The 21,985-nt window shown below is 36.2% G+C and overlaps 1 protein-coding gene across 2 annotated transcripts in view; it reads right to left on the bottom strand.

The window, feature by feature from the left end:
• Positions 1-21,985, bottom strand: part of Fchsd2 (FCH and double SH3 domains 2) — a 222,768-nt gene that overhangs the window by 113,617 nt on the left and 87,166 nt on the right. For both annotated transcript variants that reach the window (XM_070035064.1, XM_070035065.1), the window contains exon 4: positions 7,294-7,370. In XM_070035064.1, coding sequence (XP_069891165.1) covers positions 7,294-7,370 — 77 coding nt within the window. The remainder of the gene's footprint in view (positions 1-7,293; positions 7,371-21,985) is intronic.

The raw sequence follows: 21,985 nt of genomic DNA, 5'->3' as shown, positions 1-21,985 counted from the left end.
GCTCTTAAGGCTGATGGGACTGCCTTTATTTTAGTAACACGGCTAAACATAAAAAAGGGTCTTTTCATTCTGATAAAGGTATATAGTATACCAAGATTTGTATATCCTAGGTCTTTTATATATATGTCCTACATAATTTTTGTCTCAAACTTCTATATAATAATTTTCTTACCTATTTTTTTAACTGACATACCTTGCAAACTAAAATAGGTAATTTTATATTGCTTTTATAACTTCATATCACTTTTTAAATGTGAAAACAAACACTGGCCATAATAATTAAACTGTAACTAATAAAACACAAAAATACTCATTTACATGCTACCTAAGAACATGCTGTAAAGTATTTTTATATGAATATCATATTGGAAAACAAAAATTTACCAGAAAGAACTCTGCATTATAAAGCCTGACAGGGAGGCTTACTCTTATAATCTCAGTTACTCTAGAGGTGGAAGTAGGAAATTGATTCCAAGCTGGAGGCCAGTCAAGCAATGTTAGAGACCCAATCTCAAAAACATGGGTAAAGGCATGGCTCAAGTGGTAGAACACTTGCCTACCATGTATTAGAGCCCTGAGTTAAATCCTCAGTATCGCAAAAAAATTTTTTTTCATTGTGAAACCAACAAATTAATCTTTATCAGTATAGTGATCATTGAAATCTACATATTATTAAAAAACTGCATGGAATTTAATATGCATGAACATATTTATAAACATATTAAAAACTGATGGATTCTGAACTATACTGTCAGTCTGTATCAGTACAATTTCCTTGTTATGATGCAAGATCTTACCACTGAGGAAACTCAATGAAGGATATCAACATTCTTTATATTATTTCTTACATTAAGCTACAATTACCTCAAAATGAGTTTTTTAAAAAAATTAACAAAATTGCAATCTTCCCCAGGCCTAGAAATAATTTCTTTCTAGGTATCACACCTTGGGTCAACTCTAAAAAATGTGCTATGTTTGGGCTGGGAAGGTAGCTCAGTGGTAGAGTGCTTGCCTTGCATGCAAGAGGCCCTGGGTTTGTTTCCTCAGCACCACCTAAACAGAAAAAGGCAGAAGTGGCTCTGTGATTCGAGTGGTAGAGTATTAGCCTTAAGCTGAAGAGGTGAGGGACAGTGCCCAGGCCCAGAGTTCAGGCCTCACAACTGATCAAAAAAAAAAAAAAAAGCTAAGTTTACAACTTAGATGAATTTACACAGTAACTGGTAATAAGAAGACGGTATGGTATGTTAATGAGTAAGTGTTCCTGTAATGTTGGACTTGTTTATAAGAAGGGAGAATGTACTAAACCCAGGAAACAGAAGAAAAATCCAGAAGGAAGACAACTAATTGTGCAGGTGAGCTGTGGTAAGAACTACAGCACAACTGCGGCTGAAGCACATAGGTTTGGAACCAAGGTCAAAAGAGGGAGAAATGGCTCGATATGAAGAGACATAGGATCTGGAGCCAGGTTTTTTCATGGCTTTGAATATCATAAAAGAGACTTTCAAGTGAATAGCATTTTACAAAGACATAGGATGGTTATGATAAAAGGCAAACATAGTTTGTTGCATTGTAGCAAATGGAATTGTGAAAGGGAGAGATCACAGGCAGATGAGCAGCTATATAATGTTCCAGAAAAGAGAAGATGAGACAGAAAAATGCTGAAATTGTAGGCATGTGGCTTTATTTTCCCAGCCAAAAGTTAACAAAAATATATGATCATTGCTAGAGACAATATTTAGAGCTAACAATGTAGAGATTATTGAGAAAATCACAACAGAGCTGAGGAAATTTTGAGAAACATTCAGAGAAACATTCCTCAAAGATTAAAAAAAAATGTACAAGAGCAGGTACTATAGAAGTTTAGTTTCCAGGGAAATGGGGATTTCATGACATTAAATGGTGCTAGTATCACTAGATTGGAAAACAATTTAAAAGACTGATCATATGCACAGATAAAGATGGATCAGTTTGTAGGTAGGAAGCTAAGTAAATAGGTAGGTAGCTAGTTAAGTAGCTAGGTAGGTAGTTAGGTAGACAGGCAGGCAGGGAGACAGAAAAACAAAAAAGGAGCTAATTCAAGAGGTAGAGTTCTAGCCTTGAGCAAAAATGCTCAGGAACAAGCTGGGCGCCCGTGGCTCATGCCTGTAATCCTAGCTACTCAGGAGGTTGAGATCTGAGGATCTTGGTTCAAAGCCAGCCCAGGCAGAAAAGTCCGTGAGACTCTTATCTCCAATAAACCACTAGAAAACCCGAAGTGGCGCTGTGGCTCAAGAGGTAGAGTGCTCGCCTTGAGCTGAAGAGCACAGGGACAGCGTCCAGGCCCAGAGTTCAAGCCCCACGACCAACCAAAAAATAAAAAAGGAAAAGAAAAACAAAAAAGGGGCAATTTAAAATCATAGTAAAAGAAATGAACAATTTATTGGTACAGAACTTATAAAAGACTATTTCTAAAATCAACATTTTAAATGTGTAAACCCTCTATACAGTTTTTCTTCCTGAAATAATTTATACTACAGGCAGAAAATACACATATGTGTATATAGGAATTATTCACTGTAGCATTATTTATAGAAGCAATAAATTAATAACCACCAATAAGGAAATGGATAACAAAATTGCAGTTCATTCATACTGTGACTTTAAAAGTCACTTAAAAAGAATGAATAAGCTGGGCACCAGTGGCTCATGCCTGTAATACTACCTACTCAGAAGGTTGAAATCTGTCTGAGGACTGTGGTTCAACACCAGCCCAGGAGGAAAGTCCATGAGACACTTATCTCCAATAAACCACCAGAAAACCAGAAGTGGCACTGTGGCTCAAGTGGTAGAGCGCTAGCCTTGAACTGAAGAGTTGAGGGACAGCGTCCAGACCCAGAATTCAAGCTCCATGACCAAAAAAAGAAGAAAACAACTGCCAAGAAAGGCTTGTGTAAAGTAGACTGTGTGTGCATGCACATACATATGCATAACACAATTTGGTAGAGAGAGCAGTTTACAGATACATATGTGTGTGTATATGTGTCTCTTAGTTCCTTTAAAAAGAGCAAAACTGTATATTTTCACAAATGAATCATACAGGAAAAAATGTGAAAGGAAAGACTACATGCTTTTTATAGCAATTACTCCAGAGAGTAGAAATAAGGATGAAAGAGGCTTGAGAAAGTACTTCTGTAACTTTTGTAATATTAAGCTAATTGGTGAAAACCATGTATTTCTTGGATAAGATATTTTTAAATTCCAAGATGAATTTAAGTGAATAAAATTAAAGAAGCAATTTAAACTGACCACAACCAAATAAACTCAGAATATAATAAAACAAAAATGGGCAATTGCCATTCTCACCATCAATTCTGATCTTTCTATTGTCTTTTTCTAGCATGGCACCATTATTCTCTCAGTTGCTTAAATAAAAAAACTTGGGAATGATTATGTTACTCTGCCTTCCTTCCTCCTACTTCATTCATCCAGCCGGTAAATATTTATCAAGTGCCTCCCACTTGCCAGGAGCTATTTTAATACAAAGCAAACTATTTAGTTTGCCTCAGAATGGGACAAACTCAAAAAACAAATCTCTGCCAAATCAACTGCTAGTCCTCTAGTTTCAGTTTTTTAAATACCTCTGAAATCTCCCCCACAACCTGATTTTTACTATAATATCCATGGTTCAAATGAACGGATACAATGTGGGAATAAAGTTTGGAATTCTTTCTCCTATCCATCTAAATCACCTTCATAATAGGAGAGTTGATCATATCATTCTTCTCCTGAATATCCTTTAATGCTTCTGTTTTCTTTCAAATAAACATAAACTCCATAACCTGATTTGCAAAGTCCTCTTGGAAAACTATGTATGTATTATCCACATCCACTATTCTGCCCTCCAACCCATATATTTCACATCAGGCCATACTGAACTGCACTCAATTCATCTAATACTTGCATTTTCCTATACTCTATGCCTTTAAGGTGTCATTTCTAAAAGAAAAAGGCAAGCAAGAGCTTAGGCCCTATGTTTAAACCCCAATATGGGTACAAAAATAAATAAGCAAAATTTTTTAAAAAATATATAATTTCTGGGTGGAGTTCTTTTCACCAAATGGTATGCCTGACAAGCTCTTGTACATTCCTTAAGGTGAAGCTCTACAAATCTAGGTTTTCCTCTATGGTTCCAATGCATCTCTAGAGTACTTCCTGATACTGTAACTTTTAACAATAGCTTTCTTCTGTAAGCTCCTAATGGATAGATATCATATCTTTTGGTGTCTCTAATCCTGAAGTCTAGTTTAAAAGCTGGCATGTAGTAGGTTTTTTATATACATATCATGAATAAAGAAATAATGACTTATTATTATATATGACTTAAAGAAGGTCATCTTCTTTACATGTGTGTGACCTTCTTTAAGTCATATATAACCCAAGACCTAGTGACGTAGTAAAAAATTAGAGTAATAATCACAGACATGAATGAAGTTGCTACCATAGGATCTAAAAGTAACTATTAAGTAAATGCTGGCTTAAAATACTTGTTAGAATTAAATACCTAACCTGGGAACATAGCCTGTAGACTCATTCTTTGGCACCTGAAATCTGAATTTCCAACAAGCTTGGAATATTGCTCATCTTTAAGTTATAAAATTTTATCCCCAATATCATGATTTTCTTAGTAATGCTGACTGTATAACAATATCACTGAATATGTTCACTCTCACCTCAAGATTTTAATCCTCTTATCTCTTTTGCCTAAAATTTCATCTCCTATCTCTTCTTTTTAGCTTAAATTTATATATACTAGAAAATCTGAAGGACACCTCTAGATTTATTTTGCCATTTAATATTTTCCCAGTTTTGAGTTCAGGCTCTCTCATGCTTGCTAGATAACTGATCTAACACTAAGGCATGCCTCCAACCCTTTAATATGCTGGTTGTTTGTTGAGATAGGGTCTTGCTTCCTGCCTGAGAAAATATTAGAGCCATGATCCATCTACTTAAGCCTCGTATCATAGATATGATGATAGGTGTGTGTTATCATTCCCAGCTCTTGGTTGAAACGAGGCACCTGGGCTTGCCTCAAATCATGATCTTCCAATCTAGCTTCTCAAGTAGCTAGGGTTTACATGCATGAGCCACCAACACTAGCTTATTTCACTGTAATATTATAAAGTGAAATTATACCATTCTATTATTTATAGCTATCATGTCACTTTCCAGGTCTACCACTGTAAAGAACTATTACTGTTTCTTGTATATCCTTTCATTTTCTAGCCTCATCTCCACATTCTTTTTAAAAATTTTATTTTTAATTGTTTTATTGTTATTAATAAAGGTGACATACAGAGGGGTTACATTTATATAAGTTAGATAAAGTGTATGTTTCTTTTTGGACAATGTCATCCCTTCCCTTGCTCTCTCCCAGTTTTTCCCTCCCATTCCATCCACCAATTGTATAGTTCATTTTCAACCTAGTGTCCAGTGAGTACCATTGCTTCATTTGTTCACCCTTTGTTTCTCCATTTCTGTGTTTCTTCTTACACTCCCAAGGACATGTAAATGAACAAACAAAAAGGAAAGAAAAAAACACAAAAAAGAAAAAACTTCTTTTTTTCATTTCCTGGAGTTCATTTCAATAAAAATTATTTTATATGATCTGATGCATATAGGCATTGTGCTTTTCTGTTCTTCTCTCATTTCCAGTCTTAAGAAATTCTCTGATAGCCAGGCGCCGGAGGCTCACACCTATAATCCTACCTACTCAGGAGGCTGAGATCTGAGGATCTTGGTTCAAAGCCAGCCTGGGCATGAAAGTCCGTGAGAATCTTATCTCCAATAAACCACCAGAAAACCTAAAGTGGCGCTGTGGCTCAAGTGGTAGAGTGCTCACCTTGAGCTGAAGAGAGCAGGGATAGTGCCCAAGCCCCACGACTGACAAAGAAATTCTCTGATTATGTTGATGATGTTAGTCACTGCTGACAATTTCAGCAGCTTCATTTCATTTTCAGACTCTAAATCATATACTTCAAAATGCGTTTGTCATTACTCTGAAATCTTTATTATGTTTTGATACACATTAGTATTAATTCAAACTAAATTGTAAGATATAAGTTCCTTGACTTCTGGGTCCCCAAATAAATAGGATAGCCCATAGCACAAAAAACAATAAATATATTCAAAAAAATTTTTTTGGTCGGTGTGGGGCTTGAACTCTGGGCCTGGGCGCTGTCGCTCAGCTCTTCAACTAAGGCTAGTGCTCTACCACTTGAGCCACAGTGCCACTTCCGGTTTTCTGAGTGGTTTATTGGAGATAAGAGTCTCATGGACTTTCATGCCCAGACTGGCTTTGAAATGCAATCCTCAGATCTCCCCCTCCTAAGTAGCTAGGATTACAGGCATAAGCCACCTGCGCCTGGCTTAATATGTTCAATTATTGATGTCCCAAAAGACATTTAAAAAGCTACATTTTGGAGGACAGGTAGATATGGGGGATTAAACTCAGGGTCTTAAACTCTTACTGAGTTTTTTTCCTCACAGCTGGCACGCTACCACTTGAGCCTTGGCTTTAGTTTAGCTTTTTGTTGATGGAATCTTACAGACTTTTCTTCCCTGGCTGGCTTTGAACTCAGATCCTCCAGGTCTCAGCCTTCTGAATATTTAGGTTTAGAAGTGTGAGAGGAACCTGGATTCTTTTTAAAAATTACATTGTGGAAGCTTTGGGGTATATAGTTCAGTTTAGTGAGCTTTCCTAGAATATGTGAGGCCCTGAGTTCAATCCCCAGTACTATCTATAGTCTGCTGTCATCAATCTTTTAAATTCTACATATGGCTATTAATTAAACAATATAACTTTGGCTTATGACATTAAAATAATCTAATTAATATAGAACAGTTGTAAGTATAATGAAGCATAAGATTTTTTGACAGTTTTAGAAGTAAGTCTAAAAATACAGCAGAGGAGGGTAGCAATTCTTTTAAAAACTGGGATGTTTTATTATCTAAATGTAATATAGCTTTGAATTAAACTTTTTTTTTGTAGGTTGAACTCTTGGCCTGGGCACTGTCCCTCAGCTCTTCAGTTCAAAGCAAGAGATTTACCTCTTCAGCCACAGCACCACTTCTGGTTTTCTGGTTGTTAATTGGAGATAAGAGTCTCATAGACTTTCCTGCCCAGGCTGACTTTGAACAGTAATCTTCAGATCTCAGCCTCCTGAATAGCTAGGATTACAGGCATGAGCCACCTGCTTCCAGCTCAGAACTAAACTATTTTTAAAGAACAAAAGTCAATGGTATTTAATAAGTTACCTGTAATTATTCCGATCATCAGCTTTTATTCCAGGCCAATCTCTCTTCAGGTACTGACTAGCCAACTTCTGGATGCCCTGTTAAAAAAGTACATTGTTTTAAAATTAGTATTGTACCATGGAAAAGTTATTTTCTTTAATATACAATACTTAGAAAATTTCTATTTTCTAAATGTAAATTTATTCTGAAGAACCAATGACAAATGACAGAACACTACAATCTCATCATTCTCCAGTCCTTCCTGCCTCTATTTTTAGGAAAAACATGAGCATATTTATGAGATAACAGAAACTTCCATTATATACATTTCACTTCACCAAACTATTTGACTAGCTATACAATCTCCAAGATGTCACAGGGGACATAGTGACAGCTATGTCCACAAAGTTCTGATTACACAGCTTCACATTTTATTCTCTCACTACTCCTCTACTGTGTCAAGAATGATACATTTCTAACAAATTCTCACATAACTGAAGTGGGAAAAATGCATCCAATTTGGAGCAGACAAATATTTGCTTGTAAAATTAATAAATAGTCTTTGAGGCAATTTCATACTGGGAATTCTCAAGACTGATTTTAAGGATCTTTCCATTTAAAAAAATATCATGATACAGCTCACTTCAGAGAAAAATAATTTTACTGAAAAATTTACCCCCTGTTATTCCTATAACATGAATCTAAACAAAATAAGAGTATTTGTCTATAATGTATGGGAGGTTTCGGAATTTGAACACAAAAGATCATTTTGTTGGGAAGTGAGGTTAAAAATATATATAATTTTTAAATCAAATATGATCCTCTAACACTACAGTAGGGCCCCATGTAATAGATATACAAATAATTGATTCTTGTGGTATTTATTTCTATACTTGCAGCTATGAAAGTGTATCAAGGTGAAATGAAGAATAATCACAGTAATTGTACACTTTAAGCAAAGACTGCACAAGTAAAATAAATGCTTCACTTTACACATGGAACCTGCTGCCAAATCAATTTGGCCTAAACTTATAGCTGAATGCCTTTGATAAAATATAATTACTTCAGTCCAAAAAGAACTGAAGAACTACTGAATCTCAAGTTCCTTCTGAACTTTACAATGTAATTCAACTTCACTATTTCCAAGTACTAAGTATTCTGAGAATTCACAACTACAATCCATAATACTTCCACTTAACAAATCTTGTACTTTGGGAAGCCCAGTTATTAAGTCTTCTCTAAATTATACATTATCTTGTCACTTCTGTACCTTGTACATACTGTTCTCATCACATGAAGCATATTTCCACAAATTACACTGATGCTTGGTAAATTCTTATCTCCTTCCCTTTTATCCTAATTTTTAAAAATTCTTAACACAAAATACTCCTAGGTATATACAGTAAAATGTGAAAAGTTTCATTGCATAGGTATTTAATTTTACTTCATTCTACTACAATAATTTAATATTTTCCCTACATTTATTGGCTGTAATTCTATAAAGAAGGATTCCTCCTAAACTATGTGGTTTTCCTGAGGTAAAGCTCTTAGATGAAAGACAGGATAAATATCTGTCCAGTTCTGGACTAACAATGAATAATGTGGGGGAGAAGGCTTGAACTCAGGGCCTGAGTTTCTGCTCAAACCTAACACTCTACTACTTGAGCCACAGCTAAAGCTTTTTGGTGGTTAACTGGATATTAGAATTTCACAGCCAGGCGTCAGTGGCTCATGCTTGTAATCCTAGCTACTCAGGAGGCTGAGTCCGGGAAAGAAACTCCGTGAGACTCTTATCTCCAATAAACCATTCAGAAAACCAGAAGTGGCACTGACTCAAGTGGTAGAGTGCTTGCCTTGAGCTGAAGAGCTGAGGGATAGTGCCCAGGTCCAGAGTTCAAGCCCCATGACTGACAAAAAATAATAATAATAATTTCACAGACTTTGCTGCTGGCTTTGAACCAAGATCCTCAGATCTCAGCCTCCTGAATAGCTAGAATTACAGATGTGAACCACTGGTGCCTGGCAATACATTTTAAAGTAACATTACAAACTCATATATTCTAAATAATGAATGTGTTCCAATTTAACTGTAGTTACTATTCTTTTTATTGTAAAGATGATATACAGAGGGGTTAGTTACCTAAGCAAGGTAATGAGTACATTTCTTTTTTGAACAGTGTTACCCCTTCCCTTGTTTTCTCCGGCTTCCCACTCTGCCCCCCCTCCCTTGTAGTTACTATTCTTTTAAGCACAACTGTCACATCTTTGGTCTGTTCAAGTCCCCCAAGTTGGCTCCTATACCATGACATTAATAGACTTTGATTGCTTGTTTTCTTTTATAGCTCCTGTCCCAGACCATCAATAAACTAGTTTTTTGTGCAATCATGATTACTTTAAGAGCAAAACAATATTCAGGGCACACATCTAGGCATGTCCTTATTCTTGGGGTATCTTGTCTTTCTTTACAAGGCCTTTTATAATATATATATATATTATATTATATTATTATTCTCACTTCTACCCATTTACTTTCAGAGTGGATTTTATCTAATTCTTAAAAATATGAAACTACATTAACTTGCTATTTTGTAGAACTCTAAGGTACAAAGCTGAACTGTATTAAACTGAATGAGCCCTTCAGAGATGAAATGAGGGATTCATGAAATAGACAAACAGTGAGATCTCTAGATGAAAGACTTATTCAAGTTAGTTCACAGAGGCTGGAATCATGACTTCTGTGTGCTCTGTGCAGCTGTACAAGATTTAATTTGTGTGGCTGCTCAAAAATACTCTGTGGCCATTATCAAAAGAGTCCTAAATAACATTTCCTGCCTCTGAAGGCATTCTATCCTTAAATAGATTAGTTTGCCTTTAATATTATGCTTTGAGCTACATTTGATAGATGGATGGCTTACTTACATAGAAAGTTATCCATCCTAATTAAGTGTGAAAGAGAATAAACTATGCCTTGTAATTTTAAGTGTTTTTTAAAATTATATAATCACTCCCCTGGCCCATGACATTACTTTCTAAAACTACTTCACTAGGAGTACATATATTTATATTGACAAGCATCACTGATGAATAAAGTTGATTTCACTTGCAATATAGTTCACTCTGGAGCAGTAACTTCTAAAAATTTACAGTATTGCCAATGAAACATCCAATAACATCCTATTCCAACTTTTAAAAACACTGTCAGTTTCTAATGTAAGACTAGCTTTGTTTCACCTTTCAATAACTCTAACAAGTAAAAGACACACAAAGAAGGCCACTGTTGAGTAGACACTGGGAAATGGACTGCTAGTTTAGCCTTTGGCCCATTCACCACCACAAACTGAGCATGAATATGCTCCTTAGCTTTCCCACAGGTTATCCTAAATCTATCTTTTCCCCACCATACAGTAAAATACTCTTAAATTTTACTAAGATTCTGCCATCAGATAGCTCTTTAAAACATTCTTGACATACTATAAAATTCTTAATGTACAAAATTGATCTTAATTTATTTCTCCAATTCATGTACTATATTTATCCATCAATTCAATAGCAACAAAATTACTCTTATCTGCCTTAAGGAACGTTTTTAAATATTTTTATTGCTTTGTGCCATATACAATTGCATTGGGAAAAATAAAGCCATGTATTATTTTAAATAACATAATAAAAAGCTTTTACTGACTTTTCTATTAATTTCATGGTGAAATGAAATAGGAATTTCATGTATATGTTATTTGTATTAAACACCACTGGCAGCCATTTTTCTTTTACAGGAAAGAAAGATCAGCTTTAGTTAAATTGAGTATTAAAAATATTACTGCTGATTTGTGTATATGTTGTTCTAAAGATTGAACACAAGGTTTTCTGCATACTATGAAAGCATTCTACAACTGAGTATTACTTCCCCCAAACCATCCCCTTTTTATTCAAGAGACAGTATCTTTCAATTGACAAGACAGGCCTTGAACTTGCAACTCTCCAGGCTCAACATCCTGAACTTGAGTTCAGAGGCTTTTGCCACCAGACCCTGTGCTCTACTGAAATTTTAGTCTATCCTATTTGATTTTAAAGACCAAACATAGTATTAAAATTAATTAAAATGTAACAATCATTTATGATTAAAAAAGAAAACAAAAAAATAAGTAAAAGGAAACTTTAAGAAAATAAATGAAGGGCATAAAGTGGATACCAGTGGCTCACGTCTATAATCCTAGCTTTTTGGATAGCAGAGATCAGGAAATACTTCAGTCCAGGCCAGTCCAGACAAAGAAGTTCTCAAGATTCTATCTCAACAGAAAAAGCTGGACATGGTAGCATGTGCATGTCATCCCAGCTACAGAAGAAAGTATAAAATAGAAAGACTGTAGTCCAGGTATAGGTCCTGGCAAAAAGGTAAGACCTTATCTCACAAACAACAAAAATGATTGGAAATGTGGCTCAAGAGGAGAGTACCAGCTTACCAAAGGCTGGCCCAGAATTCAAAGTCAGACTAAATGGATGGGAGGGAGGAAGAGAAGAAAGAAGGGAAGTATAGACATTGCAAAGAAAGAAATAAAGCTATACTTTCCATAGATAACATGAGTTCCTATGTTAAAAAAATTCAACTAATAAGTACTAATGGTTTAAGAAAGGTTTCAAGACAAATGGTCAATTTATCAAAACTAATTACTCTTCTACATACCTGTAATGAAAAGTTAGAATTTGAAAATTTAAAAAAATGTGATAGCATGGGGGAAAATGAAGTACTTCAGGAATAATCTTAACAAAATACACGCAAAATCTGTATGCATAAATCTTCCAAATATTGTGAAAGAAATTAAAGATCTAAATGAATACAAAGATATTCCACATTAAAAGTCTTGGTACTGCTAAGATGTCATCTGTTCCCAATCTGGTCTATACATTCAATGTAATAACAATTGAAATCATTGAAAACTTTTTTGTAGATATCAAAAACTGATTTAAAAATGTTTGAAAAGGCAAATGTAGTAAGATGATCAAAACAAATTTTAAAAGTAAGAACCAAGAATCTGGGCACCAGTGGCTCATGTCTATAAACCTAGCTACTCAGGAGGCTGAGATTTGAGGATAGCAGTTCAAAGCCTGGCCAGGCAGGAAAGTGGATGAGACTCTTACCTCCAATAAACTACCAAGAAGGTGGAAGTAGGTGGCTCAAGTTGTAGAGTGCTAGCCTTGAGGAAAAAGAAGCTTCAGAGATAGTGTTCAGACCCTAAGTACAAGCCCAGAACTAGTGAAAGGAAGAAAAGAAGGAAAGAAGGTAGGGAGGGAGGGAGGAAGGGAGGGAGGAAAAAAAGAAGGAAGGAAAGAATGAGGAAAGTATGGAGGAAGGAAGGGGAAAAAAAAGAAATCGAAGGATTTAATTACCTGATTTCAAGGTATACTTAAAAACTACAATAGTATGGTACTAGCCAAAAAAAGAAGTATATAACAAAGACACCAGAAAGACTCATGTAAAGGGGCAAGGGAAATTTGATGAAAAAGGAATATCATCAAATGGCCCCAGAACTGGATGACCATATGCAAATGAATGAATGAATGAATATCAAGTCAACACAGAACTTCCAGTTTAAACAAAAGTTAACTTTAAGTTAACTTTAAATGGTTCACAGACTTGAATATAAAGTACAAAACTGTATCTGTAAAAACAAAAGCAATAATCTTCTTGATTTGCTTAAGAATATTAATATACAACACCAAAACTAAGATACGTGAAAGAAAAAAATTAGATCTTATCAAAATTAACTATTTTCTCTGGAATAAATACTGTAAAAATAATAAAAAGGATTACAAACTAGGAAAAAGAATTCATGTCATGTATCTGACAAAGAATATGTTCTGACATATATGAAGAACACTTAAAGATTACCAGTAAGAAAAAAATTAGCACATTTACAAATGGTAAAAGATTTGAACAGTCACTTCATTGAAGAAATGTTTAAAAAGGATGGCAAGTAAGCATATGAAAAGATGTTTGACATCTCTGTCACTGTGGAAATGCAGATTAAACAATGGAAAGTCACTCTCTATACCATACCTGTAAAATAGCAATATAGTAATAGAACCAAATGTTAAAGAAAACAGAACAATAAGACAACCATCAATTGTTATTGAAAATACAAAATGGAACAGCACTTTGGAAAACAGTTTGGAAATTTTTTTATCAAGCTAAAAGGGCTTTCAGTTTAACTGCTACTTGTATTCTAGGTATTCAGCAAAGTGATTTTAAAACTTACTTATATCCATATAAAACCTGCAGTGAGAAATTAGACTTTGAAAATTTAAATAAACATTAAATAAACATTGACCTTATCAAAGTTATCTATTTTCTCTAGAATAAATACTGCAATATTTGTAGCAATTTTATTCATAACTTGAGACAAGCAAGGTTTCCTTCATAAGCAAATGAATAAATCAACTATTATACATCATTACAGTGGAATACTATACAGCAATAACAAGAAAGCAACTATTAATTCATACAACTTAGACTAATCTAAGTGAAAGAAACCGAATGGAAAAGATTATGTACTGTTTTATTCTGTCCAAATGACATTCTGGAAAAGATGAGTTTGTAAGAACAGAAAACAGATCAGTGGGCTTGAGTAGGGAAAAGTTCTGGCTAGTATTGATGACATACTGGTTTGAATATAAAATATCCACAAAGGCTCAAGTGCTGAAGGCTTGTTCTCCAGCAGGTTACACTATGAAGAAATGATTGGACCATGGGGGCTCTGACCTATACAATGGGTTAATCCTGAGATGAATTCATTATAGGGAAGTGGTAGAAACCAGAAGGTGGAGCCTCATTGGAGAATTTTGAAGAATATGGTTTGTTCCTTACTCCTTCCTGTCTTTTTCTATTTCCTAGCTTGTTTGAGATGAGCAGCTATGCTCTTCAAGGCATGACAGAAACATCATGTCTTTCTGCCAGATAGCAATGGAACAAGCTGACCATGGACTGAAATACCTGGAACTTAAGCCAAAACCAAATCTTTCCTTTTTCTCTCTTTCTGTCTCTCTTTTGCTGGTCCTCAGGACACTGACACAGCCTCTTTGTGCTCAAGGTTAGCGCTCTACCACTTGAGCCACAGTGTACTTCCAGTTTTTTCTGAGTAGTTTATTGGAGATGAGTCTCACAGACTTTTCTACCTGGGTGGGCTTTGTACTGTAATCTTTAGATCTCAGCCTCTTTAGCTAGGATTACTGGTATGAGCCACTGGCACCTGTCATCTTTCCTTTCTTAAGTTGATTTTCTTAGGCATTTTGTCACAGTGATGAAAAACTCCTAACACATATTACTTTGAGGGTTGTGAACTAATTTACAGAGTACTGTTGTAGAGGATATAGTATATGTTTGTCAAAGTACATACAACTGTACAATACAAAGAATCATTCTCGGGCTGGGAAGGTGGCTCAGTGGTAGAGTGCTTGCCTTGCATGCATGAGGCCCTGGGTTCAAGTCCTAAGTATCACATAAGCAGAAAAAGCTGGAAGTGGTGCTGTGGCTCAAAGTGGCAGAGCGCAAGCCTTGAGCTTTAGAGCTGAAGGACAGCACCCAGGCCCAGAGTTCAGGCCTCATGACTGACAAAAAAAGAAAAAAAGAAAAAAAAATCATTCTTGAAATATGTAAATTTTAAAGTATCAACCAAGAAATAGAGGGAACCCAGAACAGAATGCAAATGCAAATAGTAACAAATAAATCTAAGTACATTTGTAATATCTGACATAACCTTAGAGATGGGTGTGAGGAGTTAAGAAAATTTTGCAACTGTGTAAAACAATATTTTTATAAATGGGCACATATAATTTTGGAAAATAATACTTTGACTGAAAATCATAAAACTAGATTGTACAGTAGCTGATAAAGATATTTCTAAATGGTTATAAATTAACAATTCTGAAATGTGGTACATCTATACTGGGATTAAACAACTAAGTAAACAGATGACAGATGACAGAAGACAGGTTGCTCAATGTTAGAGGGGAAAAGTTACAAGTAAGCAAGCAGGGAAATTTTTAAAAAGCAAGAGGAGGAATACCTTAGGGAAGAGTTAGTGTCAATATTTCAAATTCAACATATACATAAAATAATTATAGACAGGTGTGTCTGTGTAGATAATATAAATATGTGTGTGTATCTTAATACTGTTCACTGAAAATGCCTAGAAGCAATGATACTCTGTAGCAAGTAGTACATTCAGTGTCCAGATCTTGATGTCCAATAATACTTTCCAGTAAAAAAAAAAAAAAATCAAGGTATCTTTGAGAAAAGGCTGATTCTGAAAGTAGGATCCAAGATGTTCCTGTACTGCCAAAATTAGAGTGATAGAGGTAAACTGGAAGATCTCCTAATGGCCAAGAATGGAACAAATTATAAAATAATGTTGGACTATAATCAATCTAAAGTATAAAACAAATACCCACGAGTCTATTCTGATAAAAATAAATAAAAAATGGGTAGGAAGAAACAAATATTGGTCTGGGAAGGTAGCTCAGTGGTAGAGTGCTTGCCTTGCATGCATGAGGCCCTGGGTTCGATTCCTCAGCACCACATCAGCAGAAAAAGCTGGAAGTGGTGTTGTGGCTCAAGTGGCAGAGCGCTAGCCTTAAGCTGAAGACATTAGGGACAGCGCCCAGGCCCAGAGTTCAGGCCCCACGACCAGCAACACACACACACACACATACACACACACACACACACACACACACACACACACACACACACACACACACACACACACGAAAAGAAAAAATATTTCACACAGAAGTATTTGGGTAAGTGATTAAGATTAACACCATAAGTAATAAATCATGTTGAGCAAAGTAGGCTTTATATAGTATGCTATGGTTGGTACTTTGTAATGTTCCTCCCAGAATCCTGTCTTCATCTAGTTAAATTATGAAAAAAATAAGACAAACACAAGTTAAGGAACACTGTACAAAAGACTAATACTTTCCTCAAACTCTCAAGACTATGCTAAACATGGTAGTTCACACTTCCAATACCAGCATTTTGGAAGTTAAGGAAGCAGGATCAAGAATTTGAGTGACCCGAGTTTGTTTCAGATCATCCTGGGCTACACAGGGAGACTCTGACTAAAAAAGTGTGTGTGTGTGTGTGTGTGTGTGTGTGTGTGTGTGTGTGTGTGTGTGTGTGTGTGTGTGTGTGTGTGTGTGTGTGTGTGTGTGTGTGTGCGCGCGCGCGCACGCTTGTGGAAAATAAAACCATGAAACATAGTGACAGACCATTGGAAACTAAGGTGATAAAAAACAGAATGTAATATGCTCAATGGAAGGTAGGAAAGAGAGCAAAAGAGAAAAGGGAGAGAATAAGATAGGGAGAGGAGAGAGCAGGGAAAAAGGGAGGAGGGAAGAATTGGTGAACTCCACGTCATAAAGTATTAATATTTCTTAATAATAATCTATCATAAGTGAATCTACATTATGGTACATTTGTTAGAAATGTATCATAATAAGGTGAATGGCATATGGAAATCATGTGCTGTCTTTGTGATTTTTCTATCAATTTAAGATTACTCTTTAAGAAAAAAAAGGAAAGAAGACAGCCTTTGGATCTTACTTTAGAATTCCTGAATTTTTTTTTCTTTTTTGTCAGTCATGGGGCTTGAACTCTGAGCCTGGGCACTGTCCCAGCTCTTCAGCTCAAGGCTAGCGCTCTACCACTTGAGCCACAGTGCCACTTCCGGTTTTCTGTGTGGTTTATTGGGATGAGAGTTTCATGGCTTTTCCTGCCTGGCTGGCTTTGAACTGTGATTCTCAGATCTCAGCCTCCTTAGTAGCTGGGATTACAGATGCCCAGCTTAAATTTTTTAATGGTTGAAGAAATTGTGGTGCTGTGGTAATTTTTGTCTTTTGTCTTTAGACAAAGAGAGATCACAAGATGTTATTAGAAAGTGTCTTTAGTTAATGCGTACATATATGTATAAGTTTGTTGATACTAAGTAAAATGCCAAATTGGGCTTACTATTTACCATATTTTAAAGTGTTTTTAAGTACTTTAAACAGTTTGATAAGCTGGATAACATTTTTGTCCCATTCTTCTCTAATAAAATATTTTTAAAAGGGCTAAAAGTTGCAAGAAAAATAAAACACTTGTATGTGTATTACCCAGAGCAATGATGAACAAGGTAACAGTTTTTTCATCTTGCCAGAACTGGGGTTGAACTCAGGGCCTATGTGTGTGCTGTCTCTGAGCCTTTTTGCACTCAAGGCTAGTGCTCTATGACTTGATCTACAGTTACACTTGCAATTTTTAAGGACATAAGGGTCTCACAGACTTTCCTGCTTGGGTTGGCTTTGAATCATGATCCTCAGATCTCAGGCTCCTAAGTAGTTAGTATTACAAGTGTGAGCCACTGGCATCCAGCCCTGTTTGTTTTTAGTATATTAGAAGTTGAGTAAGTGAATGATACTGAAAGATCAGATACACATCATCCTGAATTAGTCTTTATAATTTTTATGCTTGTGAGTAAATTAAGCCTCTACATCAGTATATCTTTGTTAAAAAACATATACAATATAATAGCCAAAAGACATATGTAAGCCAGATACAATGGCTCAAGCCTATAATCTAGCTACTTGGAAAACAATGGCCGACGGATCACAATTTAAGGCCAGTCTGGACACAACAAGAGTGGAATAACAAGAGTGTTTCTTATCTCAATTGTGAAAGAAACACAATGGCTGGGCTCAGTGGCCCATGGCTATCACCCTCAATGACATGAAGAAGCACAAATGGGAGTATCACAGTACAGGCTGGCCTAGGCATACAGTGAAACTCTATCACAAAAGTAACCAGTGCAGAAAGAGGCTAGAAGTATGGTTCAAGTGTAGAATGCCTACATAGCAAGCACAGAGCCCTGAATTCAACCTTGAGCACTGCCAAAACAAAACAAAATGAACACCACAGATGCCAATGGAGTCTGCTAAATAATAATGAATGTAATTCTAGATTCCACTTACATGACTTAATACACAGATATGCTTTACATTTTGACTAAAAAACTTACATGGGAAAATATAGTAACTTAACAGAATACAAAAAGCAGCTATATAAAGCTAGTGTATGACTAGAATGTGAGCACTTGGGAGACTGAGGGCCCACTTGAGCTACATATTGAAGCTATTACAAAAAAAAGAAAGAGAAAAGCAGGTGTATGTGTGTGTGTGTGTGTGTGTGTGTGTGTGTGGGCATGAACACGTGAGTGTGCAGTTTACTATACATACATAGTGTATTAAGAAAAAAATAGAGAAAAGACTATGAGTAAGTGATTTGCATATCCAGATAAAATTGAAGTACATATAGTTGAAGATCAGAAATATAAATGGCAGTAAGCTGGCTAAGGGAAGCTAAGGGAAGCCATATACACAGGACTAAGGTAGGGAGGCAGCCAGTAAATATTATGACTAAGAGAATCACCTTAAGGACAAGAGTGAACAACAGAAACAACAGAATGCTACTGAGAAGTTTTACAAAAGGCAAAAATCAACTTGAATTCTTAAAGATAATTTCCCAATTATGTGGAAATTAACATTAGGGGAAAGCAAAAGATAACGAAACCACTTACAGGACAATAAGAGAGAGAACCCAGGACAAATAGAAGGCAACAAGAATCTGTCTCCCAGCAATAGGCATAATGGCACTGTCATTTGTGTCTGAGGCAATTTTGAGGTCTACTGAAGTTTTACAACTTAAAAAAAAAAAGACTTTCACAATTAATGCTGGCTAACTTCAGCTTTTGGCTCTACAAAGCTATCCATTTCCTATCCCTAAGACTAGTGGTAGGCAGCCCTGTGAGTGCTGCTCACCAGCAGCTCCAATTCAACTTGTAAGAACCTTGTGAGACAAATGGAGCCAAACACAGTGCTATAATTATTGATTGCTGCTTATGATTTAGAGGTGCAGGCAGAGGCAGGAAGCTTCTGTTAACTCTTCCCTCACTGTTGTAAGTTTTGTCTCTGCTGAAATCACCTTAAAGGCACTTAAAGAGCCTGTTCTGTTATTTTTCTTTGGAAGACAAAGATTGAGATGTTCAGAAACAATGTCCTATTTGAGAAAAATTTTTAACAAAAAGCCACCACAATACAAAGAAAGACACAGATGAAGATCTAAGAAGACTAAATTTACAACTCAGATCTTCAGCACAAAAATAAACTATTAATACCAAAAACAAAAAGTTAAGAAAACATGAAACATCAAAACCCAGGAGAGTAAAAATCTGATTTACAATATCATCATATCATTAGATTCAAGAGTCTGATTTTCAACACAAATTAGTAGGCTTTAAAAGAAATAGGATGGGTCTGGGAAGGTGGCTCAGTGGCAGAGTACTTGCCTTGCATGCATGAGGCCCTGGGTTTGATTCCTCAGCATCACATAAGCAGAAAAAGCTGGAAGTGGTGCTGTGGCTCAAGTGGTAGAGCCCTAGCCTTGAGCCGAAGAGCTGAGGGACAGTGCCCCGGCCCAGAGTTCAGGCCTCATGACTGACAAAAAAGAAAAAGAAAAAGAAAGAAAGAAAGAAAGAAAGAAAGAAAGAAAGAAAGAAAGAAAGAAAGAAAGAAAGAAAGAAAGAAAGAAAGAAAGAAAGAAAGAAAGAAAGAAAGGAAGGAAGGAAGGAAGGAAGGAAGGAAGGAAGGAAGGAAGGAAGGAAAGAAGGAAGGAAGGAAGGAAGGAAGGAAGGAAGGAAGGAAGGACAATATGTTTAATTCAACAGAGAGAGAAAAAAAAAGATCAAGACTTAAGCCAGGTGCAGTAGGCTCATGCTTGTAATCCTAGCTACTTGGGAAGCTGATATTTGAGGACTGAAGTTTGAAGACAGCCCAGGCAGCAAAGTCTGAGAGAGACTCTTATTTCCAATCAACCACTAAAAACTGAAAATGGCGCTGGGGCTCAAGTGGTAGAGCACCAGACTTGAGCACAAAAGTTCAGGGTTCAAGCCCGAGAACCAGCACAAGAAAGAAAAGAATAAATGAGGGAGAGAGGAAGGCAGTAAGGAGGGAGGGAGGAAGGGAAGGAAAGAAAGAAAGGAATATTTAATAGCAAATCTACTAGAAAAGACTTTAAATGAAATGTGTTCCTGCTGTACCATTCTTGGCCATATATAAATCAACATATAAGACAGGTATCTACACACCTATGTTTATCCCAGCACTAGATACAATAATAGCCAAGGTACTGGAATCAGCTTAGGTATCCAATAACCAATGAATGGACAAAGAAAATGTGGCAAATATACACAGTTGAATATTATTCATCTATAAAGAATGAAATAATGTTGTGTGCAGGAAAATAAATGGAACTAAAGAAAAATGTGGGGCTTGGAATGTGGCTCAGTAGTAGAGTGCTTGCCTAGCATGCTTGAAGCCCAGGTTCAATTCTTCAGTACCACATAAACAGAAAAAGCTAGAAGTGGCACTGTGGAAGTAGCACAAATAGTAGAACACTAGCCTTGATTAAAAGAAGTTCAAGGACAGTGCCCAGGCTCTGAGTTCAAGCCATATGACTGGCAAGAGAGAGAGAGACAGAGACAGAGAGACAGAGAGACAGACAGAGAAACAGAGAGACAGAGAGAAACAGACAGAGAGACAGAGAGAAAAACAGAGAGAAGGAAGAGATTAAGAAAAGGATGTGTGAGCAAAAATGTAGATAACAAGAGGAAGACAAAATGAAACAAAAATGTTCTAGAGGCTAGGGCTGGGATGTAGCTCAATGGCAAAGCAAGTGCAAAGTCCTGGGTTCGATCCCCAGTACCAAAAAAAAAAAAAAAAAAAAGAAAACAAAAATGTTCTAGAGGCTAAAAGTACAATTAATTAAATGAAAAATTCAGGGGCTGGGAAGGTGGCTCAGTGGTAGAGTGCTTGCTTTGCATGCATGAGGCCCTGGGTTCGATTCCTCAGCACCACATAAGCAAAAAGAAAAAAGCCGGAAGTGGCGCTGTGGCTCAAGTGGTAGAGTGCTAGCCTTGAGCTGAAGAGCTGAGGGACAGCGCCCAGGCCCAGAGTTCAGGCCCACGACCGACCCCCCCAAAAAATAAATAAATAAAATGAAAAATTCTATATAGGGATTGAAAAAAGCATTAGCAAACATGAAGACAGAGTAATTCAAATTACTCCACCTCAGGAACAGAGAGATAAAGACAGATAAAGAACAGAGAGATAAAGTGGGCATAGCTTAGGTAGAATACTCAAATATAGCCATGTAGAATACTCAAATGGACAAGCACACATATTGTTGGGAGTATGAGAAGAGACAGAAATGGGCAGATATTTGAAGAAATAATAGCCAATTTTTTTTTTCTAAATTTAAAGTACAAATACAAATACTTAAGAAGTTCTAACTAGGCTGAAAAGGAGACTCATACAGAGATACATAAAACTTTCATGAAAGAGAATTTTTTTGTTTGTTTGTTTTTTTGTCAGTCCTGGAGCCTGAACTCTGGGCTTGGACGCTGTCCCTCAGCTCTTCAGATCAAGGCTAGCGCTCTATCAATTAAGCCACAGTGCCACTTCTGGCTTTTTTTGCTTATGAGGAATAGAACCCAGGGCATGCATGCAAGGCAAGCACTCTACCATGGAGCCACCTTCCCAGCTCCGAAAACAGTATTCTGAAAGTGGTAGGAGAGAATCAACTTGTCACATATAAGGGATTCTCAGTAAGATTATATATAGGCAG

Source organism: Dipodomys merriami, unplaced genomic scaffold, assembly GCF_024711535.1.
Source record: "Dipodomys merriami isolate MVZ:Mamm:240054 unplaced genomic scaffold, mDipMer1.0.p SCAF_25, whole genome shotgun sequence".
Lineage (NCBI taxonomy): Eukaryota > Metazoa > Chordata > Mammalia > Rodentia > Heteromyidae > Dipodomys > Dipodomys merriami.
The sequence above is the reverse complement of the archived record's forward strand: the minus strand, read 5'-3'. Positions and strand labels throughout refer to the sequence as shown.